Source organism: Ascaphus truei, chromosome 9, assembly GCF_040206685.1.
Source record: "Ascaphus truei isolate aAscTru1 chromosome 9, aAscTru1.hap1, whole genome shotgun sequence".
Taxonomy (NCBI): Eukaryota; Metazoa; Chordata; class Amphibia; order Anura; family Ascaphidae; genus Ascaphus; species Ascaphus truei.
Window position 1 is genome coordinate 22,752,179 of NC_134491.1, and position 14,689 is coordinate 22,766,867.

Here is a 14,689-nt window from a genome sequence, read left to right on the forward strand (position 1 = left end):
CAGAGACATGGTAACCGGCACACATACCTCCCCCCTCCCCTGGCAGGGACATGGTAACCGGCACACACCCCTCCCTCCTCCCCTGGCAGAGACATGGTAACCGGCACACATACCTCATCCCTCCCCTGGCAGGGACATGGTAACCTGCACACATCCCTCCCCTGGCAGAGACATGGTAACCGGCACACATCCCTCCCCCCTCCCCTGGCAGGGACATGGTAACCGGCACACATCCCTCCCCCCTCCACTGTCAGAGACATGGTAACCGGCACACATACCCCCCCCCCCCCCCCATCCCCTGGCAGTGACGTGGTAACCATCACACATACCTCCCCCTCCCCTGCCAACCTCTCCCCTGGCAGCGAAATGGTTAATTATTGCCGAATTTATCTGTGCCATTTTTGTTGTATACATAATCTCATATACACAGACGCGATGTATCCGGCGAGCCAGGTATAGGAGCCCAATGTTCAACTTTAATTTAGCCGACAGCTGGATAAATAAGGGATTTGTTTAGCCTAACCCTAATATACCATTTTAACCCTATCCCTAATATGCCATCTTAACCCTTTCTCAACCAAAAAGTGCTTGTGGTGCAAAGTGACCATAAATAAACAATAACATGTGCAAATAAACCCAGTGATTAATAAACACTGAAAACACATACAGGCATACCCCGGTTTAAGGACACACTCACTTTAAGTACACTCACGAGTAAGTACATATCGCCCAATAGGCAAACGGCAGCTCACGCATGCGCCGGTCAGCACGTCCTGAACAGCAATACCGGCTCCCTACCTGTACCGTAGCTGTGCGCAAGCGGGGAGACTATAGAGCCTGTTACAAATGCGTTATTTACATCAGTTCTGCACGTATATGAAGATTGCAGTACACTACATGCATCGATAAGTGGGAAAAAGGGTAGTGCTTCACTTTAAGTACATTTTCGCTTTACATACATGCTCCGGTCCCATTGCGTATGTTAATGCGGGGTATGCCTGTATACTGTTACTCCATATGTAGATCCTCTGGTTCATAGGCTCCTTGGTGATCTCATATGCAGAAAAAGACACAAATGCAGAGGGTATAGTGCATTAACATTTACTGAAGGTGACAAACACAGAGGGGAAAGGAATAAATCTCACACTCTCCCCGCTGGTATAATTGCAAGAAGTGACTTTGGGCGCACTTCAACCCTCCTCCCGAACTCGCTGCTCGGCGTGCCCAAAACCACATGTGCCGGTCTCCTCCGTCAGCGTCTCTCACCCGCGACTGGAGCCTCCTGTTAGACGCGCAACAACCGCCTCAGCAGTCTCAGCCAATCGGGGTCTCACCGGGAGTGATACAGGGTTGGTATGGTGGCCTCAAACAGTCACAAAGGCCCAACGCGTTTCGTCATGTGACTTCGTCTGGGGTCATACATATTGATCTCAATGGTACACCTAATATACTGAGCTGGCTATCATAAAAAACCAACATAGCTGATTCAATTCAACCTAATCCAATCACAATGCTACTGCCAATAATCAAATTGTTTTTTTATGATAGCCAGCTCAGTATATAAGGGCTGTTATATAGTGGCCGCGTGCGCTACGTCGTGCCCGCGCGGCACTTAAAATTGGCTGTGAGCGTGCATCCGGCCGACAGCGGGGAAAATCGTTTTGCGCCGCTACTGGCGCTGAAATGTGTGTCTGCACGTGTCTGCACAATGTTAATAAAGATTTTATTTTTACCAAAGTGTTTTTTGTTTTTTAATAATAATAAATTACACATACATACACACACAGTACCTTCTCACAGCTCAGCATACACACAAAAAGCGTGCGGCACGTGCACGCACGGCCGCACACTCTATAGAACAGCCTGAAGGTGTACCATTGAGAGCAATATGCAAGACCCCAGACGAAGTCACATGATGAAATGCGTTGGGCCTATGTGACTGTTTGAGGCCACCGTACCAACCCTGTATCAGTCCCGGTGAGATCCTGATTGGCTGAGATTGCTGAGGCGGCTGTTGCGCTTCTAACAGACGGGAGGCACCAGTCGCGGGTGAGAGACGCTGACGGAGGAGACCGGCACATGTGGTTTTGTGCACGCCGAGCAGCGAGTTCGGGAGGAGGGTTGAAGTGCGCCCAAAGTCACTTCTTGCGATTTATACCAGCGGGGAGAGTGTGAGATTTATTCCTTTCCCCTCTGTGTTTGTCACCTTCAGTAAAAGTTAATGCACTATACCCTCTGCATTTGTGTCTCTTTCTACATATGAGGTCATCAAGGCGCCTATGAACCAGAGGATCTATATATGGAGAACAGTATATGTGTTTTCAGTGTTTATTAATCACTGGGTTTATTTGCACATGTTATTGTTTATTTACGGTCACTTTGCACCACGAGCACTTTTTGGTTGAGTTCTGTTATAGTTGCGGTTCGGGGAAACCACTGGTGTTCAGACAGCAGCTTGCCTTTATCGCTATATTTGTTGTGCTTTATCTTTGTTTCACTCATCTTAACCATTACCCTATCCCTAATATGCCATCTTAACCCTTAACCTATTCTAAATATGCCAGCCTAACCCTAATATGCCATCTTAACCCTTAACCTATTCTAAATATGCCAGCCTAACCCTTACCCTATCCTGAATATGCCAGCCTAACCCTAATATGCCACCTTAATTAAACTTTACCCTAATATGTCATTTTAATCCTAATATGCCAGCCTAACCCTTACCCTATCGTGAATGACATCCTAACCCAAATATGCCATCTTAATTAAACTTTACGCTAATACGGCAGCCTTACCCTAGTAAGTTATTTTAAGTAACCCTAATATGTTCGCCTTACCCATATATGCCATTTTAACTCTGACCCCAATATGCCTGCCTTGCCCTAATATGCCAGCCTAACCCTAACCCGAAACAGTTTATGCCTAATAATCTGTTGGAAAATCATTGCTGGCTAAATAAGGGAGATGGAGGTTATAAGCTGTCTGTCGGGTAAATAGACTGTTAATGTCTAAATGTTTATACTGTACAATAGTCCCACTTAGCCTCACAAGCATACCAGCAACTGTAATAAACTATACAACAGATACTGCTATTGTTGGGGCTCATTTTGACATTAAGTTGATATCGTTGTGCCAGCGTGGTCCCAGTGCTTTACTGTAGGATCATGCATACAGGTTAACCCAGGGGTGGCCAACTGCAGTTCTCTAGGGAAACCATCAGGTTTTAAGGACATCCCTGCTTCAGCACAGTTGGCTCAATCTGTTGGTGGCTCTTGAGGACTGGAGTTGTCAATCCCTGGGTTAACCCTATCTGTTGGTAGGTGGGCTTGTAACAGATTGCAAAGCATTACTGGCCCGTCTGGTTGTAAAGGGTTAAAACTGAAATCTACATGTACAACACTGAGTAGCAGACATGCGATTAAATGGGGAAAGAAGGGCCGCTGTCCTGAAAGGTTACAGTCTTGTGCAGGGGTCTGCAACCTCTCAAGGAAATAGAGCCATTTTATAAAAAAAAATTCTCCAAAATATTCCGAGAGCCGCAACACATTCGTGAATATTACACCCCCACAGACACACATATACTGTACACACACTAATAGGTATATACTGCATTAACATAGGACAAAAGATGTGGGGGAATAACATGCATCTCACAAGAATAAAATACAAAGTGTGTGTGTGTGTGTGTGTGTGTACAGAGTGAGAGAGGACAGAGATATTGGAGGAGAGGATCTGAGTGTGCCGGCTGCTCTGGAGGATTGAGGGGGTCCTGTTAGAGTCCTAGGGAGGGGGCCTGCCTAGCTGCCTGCTGAAACGTGGCCATGGAGGTGCCTGTCAGGGGAGCCTCCCTTCTACCAGTCTACAGCAAGCTGCCTGGACAGGCACCTCCACGGACAACTTCCAGCAGGCCCCCTCTGCGGATCAGGCCACATTAGGCTGCGGTCCCAGTCATGACTCTGACACGCGTGGCGGGAGGGGGGGGGGTGCACTGCGCTAACCGCGATCTGCGGTCTCCAGGAGAGAGGGAGCTTGCGACCGGAGGGGGCGTGGTCGGGGATTTGCAGGGGTGTGGCCATCACGTCACACGGCTGGTTCGCTCTCATTGGGTGAACCGCCAGTGGGGGTGTGGCCACGCCTCCGTCGCAAGGTCTAAACTCAATTTCATTGAGTTGTAATAAACCTTGCAGTACGGCGCGGCTGCACCTTCAGCATGAAGGTGACCACTGGGCCCAGCCTCATTGAGGGGCGGTGCTTACACGCACGGTGTGCGCTGTGGCAGTGACTGGGACCACAGCCTTAGGTTTGCAGGCAGGATAGAGAAGGAGAGAGGCAGCAGCTGGGGGTTGGCAAACTGCAGATAGACGCAAGCAGGAGCAGTTTGGGTTGTTCCCGATGCTGGTGCTACATAGGAAAGAAAGTACAGACGGGCTCTGCTCGTACAGCGTCTTCCGAAAAGCGGAACGTCAATTTTCGGCTTCTGCGCATGCGCAGACTTGCAGTCTCCATCCATCTGTGCAGCACAGACTTGCAGTCCCCCCTTCTGCGCATGCGCAGACTTGCAGTCCCCCCTTCTGCATATGCGCAGACTTGCAGTCTCTCCCCTTCTGCGTGCACTTGGCCACTCTCCCATTCCACGCATGCGCGACCTCGGCCGTCCCGTTCTGAGCAGGCACGGCGGCTCCCTTTTCGGTACCGCCATATTCGCGGATCGCCGAGAAGCGGGGCCTTAATGTATTTTGCAATAGGCAAAATGTGCCACAGTAAAGCAACTTAATCTGGGGAATGACATGTCACTGGTTCTCTAGGCAGACGACCTGGAGAGCTGCTGCTCTGAAATTCACACACTGTAGCATAGCTATAGGCACGCGTGATTGACGGGCGCGCACTCCCGATAAGGGTGAGATTTTATTTTAGCCGTGTGACATGAAGGCCGCACTTTGTCACTGTGACAAACTCCCTTGAGTTCTTACCCGGGGCTCCTCTATGCCCACCTCCTTCATACACACAAATAAAGCCCTCTATACATAGGGCCAGTAAGAGGAGGTTTGTTCTCTGTGACGTCCCCTCCTCTGCAGAAGAAGATATTGTCCTTCCCTCAGGGAAGGGTAGAAGGCTTTCTCACAGGAAACGTTCTTCCATTCCCACCAATTCTACTTCAGGGGATTCAGAAATGGTCTTAGTTTGACGAGAAAATGTGCAGGCAATAGGAGATGTAACAGTTACTTCATTTGAGAGCACCATCTCGGGGTATTGCATCCTGATGTTTTTGTTGTTATTACTTATCACCTTTAGTGCTCACCATTATTATTGCTGCTAAGGATTCCCTGGGAGTCCTGATGAGCCAATGCAGCTGGTAGGGGCAAATTTAAACCCCACCGGCTGCTACGGGTAGAGGAAGGAAGAGCTTTATAGGTGCCATTCTTTAGAACATAGGCGGGCAACTCCAGTTCTCAGGGCCACCAACAGGTCAGGTGTTTAGGATGTCTGTGCTTCATCACAGTGGCTTCAGTCTTCGACTGAGCCACCTGTGCTGAAGCAGGGATATCCTGAAGACCTGTTTGTGGACTGGAGTTGCCCACTCCTGCTTTCGAATGTTTATAAATGTCCTCCGGGTATTGTAAGCTATTGTAATGAGGAAACTCCTTGATGAACATACAGTACATGTCTTTGTATTGAGCCCCTGCTTATTCTTTTTTTCAGTAGGAATTGGTACCAATGTAACTTGGCATAGTAGCTCGTTTTTGTATTGTACAAAAAGCATGCAGCATATAAATGGGCAGTCATGATTTAGAGATTATGGGAAGCAAGAAAGTATAGCTGGGGAAAAAAAAGTCCATTCCTATGGTGATGAGGGAGCAATTACCCCTTTTTAGTTCTTAGAACCAATTCCTGTGACTTTGTAGTGCAAGAAAGTTCTGGCCAGTCAGTGAATGCATTAAAGTTTTGTAAAACAAAAAGCGTTTACTTTTCTACATTTGTTGTATGCATGGGAACCTCTTTAGACCAGCAATGCCTCAGTGACGGGAACAAAAAGGTTAAATATTTGTGCCAGAGAAATGTGTATAATTAAGCCCCCCCTCACTTAGAAATCATTCATGGGTCAACAACGCAGTTTTATTTTTCTGTTTTGGTTCTTTTATTTCCAGATGAAGATCCTGTAACTGCGACTATATTCTTCAAAGCAAAGATGAATGGAATGATTGATTTAGTCACTTTACTTGTTGGTTTGATTAGCATTTGCATGACAAAACCCCAGAATGCCCTACAGGAACTCAGCCCGGATACCTACTTCAGCACGCTCCTGCCCGGGAAAACGTCATTACTTTATTTCAGTAAAGATGGTAAGAGCAACTTTCATTTGTCTATGTAGTGTCAAAACAACCGAAAAGAACTGACCTCTTCTCAGAATGGTCCATAAGAATAGGAACAGTCCATATGCTACAAGTGATCTCGGACCGGTCATTAAGCAAAATACCCTGTGTAGAAGCAAAAATGTGGTCACGGCCTTCTCGCCGCCACCAAATCTCTGGCTTTTGACCGCCTAGGGACCCTTTGCTGCTCCAAAGCTGCGCACTCAGCCGCCGGCCGCTTTGGCGTCAGGTAAGTTAATTGATTGTGTTTTAGCGGTTAGGGTGGGGATATTTTGGGGTAGGGGGTTAAGGTCTTTAGGGTAGCGGGTAGTGTTCGTATTGCGGGTTAAGATTAGGAGGTTTTAGGATAAGGGGTAAGGTTCGGGACTTTGGCGGCGAAGTGGTGACTAAAAGCTGGTTGTCATTTGGCACCAAATGTTCTTGACCGGTGTAGACGTGACCTTGAAATCATTTCCGTATTGCACTTTGGCCCAGATTCAAGTAAAGGGTTCTGAGCTTTAGTATGCCTTAACTCCCATTAAAATGAACGGGATTTTTTGCATGCTAAATCATGGCACCTTTTATTGAATCTGGGCCTCTATTGAAGGTAAATAATAGCTTTTTCTGAACAACTGAAACAAAACAATATCATTTAGATTCTACTGGGAGTTTTATGAACTTTAGGACTATTTCAATCATCAAGTGCATATTTAACACATAAAAATAATTTGTGAATTTTTTCCAGTTGTGCCCCAAAGCAACAAGGTCTCCAGAAAAATCCTATTTTAAATAAGTGTTTGTATAAGACAGAAATAATTTTTTACACTGAACAAAAATCTAAACCTTTTTGCTACTAGATTTGCATTGTTCTGCAATGTGTTACTGAACTCTGTGGAATTAAAAGGATGAATACATGACTACTGAATTATACACAATTACACATAACTGTCTTGAATTCTAATTTTAATTTCATTTTCTTGTAGCCTTTTTTTATTGATAGAAACCTTAATACATAGAACTCATGACCTTGAATTTCAGATTCTCTCAGTTCTATCCCCTTTCTGGAGGAACTTCAAAAGTCTGTTGAGCCTCTGCAGGACTATGGCGTTTGTGTGGCCAAAGTATGTATGTATGTCTTTATTTATACAGTATAGTGACATTAATGTACATAGCGCGTCACAGTAGTAATACACGTGACAATCATATAAATAACAAATAATACAAATAACAGATCATGGGAATAAGTGCTTCAGTCATAAAAGTAACTTTTAGGAAGAGGAGTCCCTGCTCTGAAGAGCTTACAATTTAATTGGTAAGTAGGAAGAACGTACAGAGACAGTAGGAGGGCATTCAGGTAAGTGCGTGTGCAAGGGGGCAAGGTTTATGTATCGTGTATAGTATTAGCCACAGTGCTACTCATATATGCTTCTTTAAGCAAGTGTGTTGTAAGGTGGGTCTTAAAGGTGGATAGAGAGGGTGCTAGTCAGGTATTGAGGGGAAGGGCATTCCAGAGGTGTGGGGCAGTAATGTCATTTTTTCCCATTAACACATGCAAGTCTTATTTGTTGCATAAATTCAGCATAAAATACATATACAGTATTTACTTTTCTTTAGCCCTGTACAAAATATTATTTGGCAGTTGGTAATTAATATTGTATTAATAGCACGCTCCTACTCTGCTGTATAACCATTTTACCTGAATGTATCTTTAAAGCAGGGGGTAACTGGAGTTGAAATGAATGGGGTTCAGCTCCGGAGACCCCCTGCTTCCATCCTGTAAAAAAATAAAACAAAAGAAACCTGTATTACTGCTTTGAGTAATATTGAAGTCCATTAACTGTTTTTGCTTTCATTTGTTAGGTTAATTGTATCAAAGAAGATGTACCAAAGTACTGTGCAGAGGAAAACGCATACTTGTTCAGGTACAAATCTGAAATGTCTTGTATATAATATATACCCTGTTCATTTATGTAACGATGTATTTGTAACCATGTATTATTTGTCATATTAACTATGCCCAGGACATACTTGAAAACGAGAGGTAACTCTCAATGTATTACTTCCTGGTAACATATTTTATAAATAAATAACAAATCATTATTACTCTATGTCAAAGATGCTGGGAAAAAAAATACATACGTATTTGTTCTGTGGATGCATCTTGCTGCTGCCAATTATTTTTAGAGCAGGAAAAAACTATGCACTTCCTTGGAATTTGAGTTATAGCATTGAGTGACTATAACACTTCTGATTTATAATTCATGATTACATATTTGTTGCTTTTGATTTAATTGAACTATAATTTACCTTTTTTATTAAGGTTCTAAAAGCAAATCCGTATTGAATGACTGGGCTGAAGGAGCAGCTCAGTGACTAATAACAATGATGCTGAGTTTGAATCAGGGGAACCTGGTTATTCTGGACCCAGGGTCATGTATAGGGTATGAATAGACCCAGATAGATTTAACTCAGCCCCCTTTCCAAAGCACACAAAGTCCTGCTATATTTTCTTCACTTTATTGGAAAAGGATGATTCATATACAGGCACTTGTTGATGGTATGTTGTGTAGCTTTATAATTAGGGGCAGGTGAAAAGGAAATGGCCTTGCCAAGAGGGGTAACAGGAGTACTCACTCAGCCAGAGTCAGGAAGTAAAAGGAAGTGGGTACTGCTTGCAGCACAGGAATAGGGTCAGGCTAAACTAACTGTCAGCAGGGACAGGGTGGGAATGGTAAAGCCCATTAACTAGGAGGACTCAAGATGTTGCCAGGGCAACCAGGGGTGTGACAGACTGGAGGGAGAAAGGTAACATAATGTATCCATTCCATCTGCACTAGGAGTGAAACTGCAAGGAAAGTGGACATCCAAATACAGCTAGTAGGCATAGCTGTATAAGCTAGTAAGGGGGGGGGGGGGTTGTAAACAGAGGGGGCAGAAATAGATATTCCTGGTTCAATTCCCAGTGTCTGCTCCTTGTGACCTTGGGCAAGTCACTTTATCTCCCTGTGCCTCAGCCACCAAACACAGATTGTAAGCTCATCTGGGCAGGGACTATGTGTAAATATTCTAATTTACAATGCACTATTCTGTAATTGGGAAGTGCTTTGAGTCTCCCATTGGTAGAAAAGCGCTATACAGTATGAGCGAAGGAGTGGCTCAGTGAGTAAAGACACTGACTCTGGCACTTTGTTTGAAGCAGGGGAACCTGGTTCAATTCCCGGTGTTGGCTCCTTGTGACCTTGGGCAAGTCACTTTATCTCCCTGTGCCTGAGGCACCAAAACATAGATTGTAAGCTCCACGGGGCAGGGACATGTGCTTGCAAAATGTCTCTGTAAAGCGCTACGTAAAACTAGCAGCGCTATACAAGAACATGCTATTATTATATGAAATAACGTTATTGTTTATTTGACGTTTCTTTTCCTCTAGGGGCATTACATTATTAAGGGAGTTCCCGACAGATGCGCTGTTTGATGTAAATGCCATTGTCGCAAATGTTTTGTTGTAAGTATATCAAATCTTCCAGTTGACCACATATTGTGATCTAATTTCCTGATTAAAGCAATGAAATGGAATAATATACCTGTCATAACAGAACTTTCACTACTGTTACTCAATGAAATAATACAACAGTAGTACCATCGTTCTTGCTTAATGTTCTAGTTATTAGTAGTTATGACTGCTAACTATTGTAACAAGAAGCAGATTTATCTGTAGACTACTACAGCTGCTTAGTTAAAGATAAAACAACACCTTTACTTGATTAATAATAATAGGAGAGTTTGCCATTGTGTATTACTACATTTAGGGAATACACAACAGCAACTCAAACCATACTGCCAGGTGCCACATGCCCCCCAAAATATCATATTTCTATCATGCTTTTGTTATTTCTGCTATCCTACCTGTCGGCAGTGTAAATTTGCTGGGTCACGGCCATGCCGATGCGTTTGTACACTTAAAGGGCTTTTGAAAGGATTACTTCTATCTGATGCAATGGTACCTCGCAAGTAACAAATAAACCGTCTTAGCAGGTCCCTCCTGTTCTGCTTCAGCAACGGCAACCTTGAGCTGAACCTGGGCCACGGAGCAACAACTTTGCTCTTTCAACGTCCTCTTCCAGAGGGTCAACTGCACTGGGCTTTTGATTTATAAACGTACCCATTTCTTACACAAATTCGGAGCCGCGTGCTTTTACTGCTGGACTGGCCTGGGCTGAAACATGATGCACAGATCATTGGTTTTACACTGATTATGTTGAAAGCTGACAAGTATATTTAATTACTATAAAAACGTACAATCGCATCAAGGCAATTGCTACTTTTTTACTACTGGCTGGAGTTTTGAACGTAAATAGTGTTTCATGATGATAATTTGCACAGACAGGACTATATATTTTCACCTTGCCCTATTCTGGAGCATGAGCCCTGGAACGGACTTCAGGGACGTGGTCTGTTCTGTGGCGACCTTCCTCAGTTCCTAGTGCGACCCACGCCACAGCCAAGCAGTACCAAGAGCATTGTGCCACATACTGTAGAGCTACGGTTATTGTTCACTGGCTTCTAGCAACGGCCTTGCAGGTTAGGGTGCAACTGGCTCCGGCTGACTCCCTGGTTACATTAAATAAAGGTGATAAGAGCAGTGCTATTTTTTGTTTTGTTTCCCCCAAACAATTTTGATTTGTTTTTCAGTTCTATTGGATACAGAACAAAAAAAAGGGATACGGTGGAAGAGGGGGGGGGGGGGGGGACAACAAAACCAACATAATTACATCAACAATACAGTACATAAATAATAATACTAACGGTTGAAATAATATTTAACAGTACTAATAACAAAATATGGGCGGGGAAGAGCAGTACTGATTTTTTTTTTTTCATGTTTTTTTTTAAAACACACCTTTTGAAGCAAAATATTCCTATTTCTTTCAGTGTTCTACTTTATAATGAAGTGAAATATGTAACGTCCGTGCTGGAGCTTCAGAACATCGAAGACGACCTGAAAGGAAAGAGGGATGTTGTTTTTGTCTATGTGCGAGCAGTGGGAATTCCAGGTATTTTCTTGTGATTGTTTGCGATTCATATCTTTTTTTTTTTTGTTTTATAATTTTTCTTCTGTTCTTTTTTTTCTTTTTCTCCTATTATGGGTCTATTCATCCTGTAAAAGGAAAGACCTTTAGCGCCTCTCGACCTTCCAAGTTGGATCTCATAATGAAAGCTATTGCTATCTGATGTCCAATCCAGCAGAATACATTTCTTAGCTCCGTATCCTGTCCTTCGGAGCAGTGATTGGCTGAGTTTTGAGCAGGAGTAACAGGGTGCCTGTAACTTGCAAGTTGGAAATCGTGGCAAAGTTACAACGCTAGAAAAATGTCTATTTTTATGTTTTTGCAAAACGAGATAAATATAGGAAAAACCGGCGTCATTTGAGTGTAGTTTACGGCGGCAATCCAAGCAACCGTTCTCCCCCCCTCCCCTAAATTTTTGTTCATATTTTAACATTGGATTGAAGCAGGGGATTCTCAGTAGTTGAACCCCATTCATTTCAGCTCTGGGGACCCCCTGCTTCCTGACATACTTACCCCTGCAGGAGGCGCCAGTAGCCACTCCGGCTCGCTAGCAGGGTTCATGTAATGGCGGATTTTCAATGCTCCCGCGCCCCATGGGCCAATAGGAAACCGTGAAATCATCCGACGCGAGAGCTTTAATAAACTTGGCCAAGATATTGACACCCCCTTCATAGCCAAGTGTATCAGGAAGCAAGGGGTCCCCGAAGCTTAAATTAACGGGGTTCAGCTCCAGAGACCCCCTACTTCAATCATATGTTAAAAAACAAAAAGGCCACTTGCATTGCTCCTTTAAGTTGCCATTTTTTCAAAATGTGCTGCTGTTTAATGGTTTCACCGTGAAGTTGTATGTAGTTATATCTTTAACACTATCCTACTTTTAATCAGTGCCGGATTAAGGGGTGGTCTGGCCGGGCACTTGCCCGGGGGGCCAACCCAAAAGGGCCGCCGCCCTTCACCATTCTCAAATGTTCTCACCGCTCGGATCCCGCCAGCCGCAGGGCGCCTTGCGTGGCCTGCCACCTGCGAGCGTGCACGGGACAGTCCTCATGGCCGCCAGCAGCCAAGACACGCCCCCAAACCTCCCGCGCACTGCGCAAATTCTAAAAATGTGTGTCTGCTGCTGACGGCCAAGCTGAGCATCCCACGGGCGCAGGAGCAGCGACTGTGCGAGGCGCCCCCATAAACCATGCAGGAGCAGCAGCCACCTGAGGCGCTCTGCGGCTGGGGAGATCCGAGCAGTGAGGATACCCAAAGATGGCGAGAGGCGACCCGCGACGGTGCAAGGTGGCGAGGTGTCCTGCGGTGAGTAGTCTAAAATAAAATTGTTTTGTCTTATTTACAATTTTTTTAGAACATAGATCGGTAATGGAAACTGCTTATGTTTACGGCTCAAAATACCAGTTTGTTTTAACTACGGAAACGACTTTATTGGAGAACATAAGGTACGTGTACGTGTGCGCGTGTGTGTGTCATACTGGAATTATTAGTTGATTTTTCGTACAATGCAACAACCTTACTGAGAATCTAAATACTTAATAGCAAAGGTGTGTTGGACCTTTTATATAAAGTAAAAAATTACACATGTAGTGCAGATTTATAACACCCCTTTGTTTACGTACTATCTGTTACTTGCTCTGATTAGATCCATGGTAACCTTCATTTTATTGCTGAAATATCTGACTTTGTAATGTCAGTGATGTTTATTTCTTGTAATTAGTAGCGAGAGTGCTGATTTAATGAAATCATCTATTTTTTTTAAAGAGAAGTGCAACAGAGAAAAGCTTGTTTAAGGAAAGGAAGTAGTTATTGTGTGTTATTGTACCTCTACTGATTGCTTTTCCACGCTAACTGATCCCCGTGGTTATAGCATCGCGCAGTCCCGATTTAAACATTAACATGGCTAAAACAGAGCTCCTTGTACTTCCTCCCAAACCTGACCCTATTTCCTCCTTCCACATTGCTGTTGGAAGTACGATCATTCACCCAGTAGCCCAAGCACGCTGCCTAAGGGTCACACTCGACTCCTCTCTCACATTCTCTTTTCACATTCAAAAGGTAGCAAAAAACTTGTTTCTTCCTCCGCAATATTACCAAGATACGCCCTTTCCTCTGTTGCTTGACTGCAAAATCTCTGACACAGACCCTCATTCTCTCCCGTCTCGACTACTGTAACCTCCTGCTGTCCGGCCTTCCTGCCTCTCACCTGTCTCCCCTACAATCTATCCTAAATGCTGCTGCCAGAATCACTCTACTCTTTCTGAAATCTGTCTCCGTGTCTCCCCTCCTGAAATCCCTCTCCTGGCTTCCGATCAAATCCCGTATCTCACACTCAATTCTCCTCCTCACTTTTAAAGCTTTACACTCTTCTGCCCCTCCTCACATCTCAGCCCTAATTTCTCGCTATGCTCCATCCCAACTCTTGCGTTCTGCTCAAGGATGTCTTCTCTCTACCCCTTTTGTATCTAAAGCCCTCTCCCGCCGTAAACCCTTCTCACTGACTGCCCCACACCTCTGGAATGCCCTTCCCCTGCATACCCAACTAGCCTCTTTATCCACATATAAGACCCAACTCAAAACACACCTGCTTAATGAAGCATATGAGTAGCTCCATGGCTGATAACTAACACCTCATACATAAACCTTGGTCCCCTGCAGACGCACTTACCAGAACGCCCTCCTAAAATCTCTGTATGTTCTTCCTACGAACAAATTATATTGTAAGCTCTTCGGAGCAGGGACTCCTCTTCCTTAATGTTACTTTATGTCTGAATCACTTCTTCCCATTATCTGTTATTTATAATTTATATAATTGTCACGTATATTATTGCTGTGAAGCGCTATGTACATTAATGGCGCTATATATATACATACATACATCCAATGTAAAGCAATACAAATCCAAGGTACAAAATTTACAAGCGCTCTGATTGCGCCTTTAAAAACTCCTTGTGTAGATATTTGCAAAGACTTCAAGGTCAAAATAAAATTCATAGAGCTACTTACGAATTATATAGTTTATTGGTGAAAACAGTCAGAGTACAACGTTTCCAGTCCATCACTGGACAATGGGTTTTTAACTTTCTTTTCTCATGTCTGGCAGCTAGCTTTCTTTTTATTTCCATCCTAATGGGTTGGAAACGTGAAACAGTTTAGCACAGTGTATATTGTCATGGTGTTTTCTGATTTCAAAGTAAATACTACAGTGCTGCTTGAGCTCCTTTTTATATTGAATTTAGCTAAACCTTTGCAAAGGTAGTCTTTGATCGAGGCCTA

At 44.1% G+C, this 14,689-nt stretch overlaps 1 protein-coding gene across 1 annotated transcript in view; it reads left to right on the plus strand.

The window, feature by feature from the left end:
* TXNDC16 (thioredoxin domain containing 16) overlaps positions 1-14,689 on the plus strand; it is a 43,109-nt gene that overhangs the window by 1,787 nt on the left and 26,633 nt on the right. The window contains exons 2-7 of the mRNA XM_075613784.1: positions 6,147-6,341; positions 7,389-7,471; positions 8,211-8,272; positions 9,778-9,852; positions 11,280-11,401; positions 12,768-12,858. Coding sequence (XP_075469899.1) covers positions 6,147-6,341; positions 7,389-7,471; positions 8,211-8,272; positions 9,778-9,852; positions 11,280-11,401; positions 12,768-12,858 — 628 coding nt within the window. The remainder of the gene's footprint in view (positions 1-6,146; positions 6,342-7,388; positions 7,472-8,210; positions 8,273-9,777; positions 9,853-11,279; positions 11,402-12,767; positions 12,859-14,689) is intronic.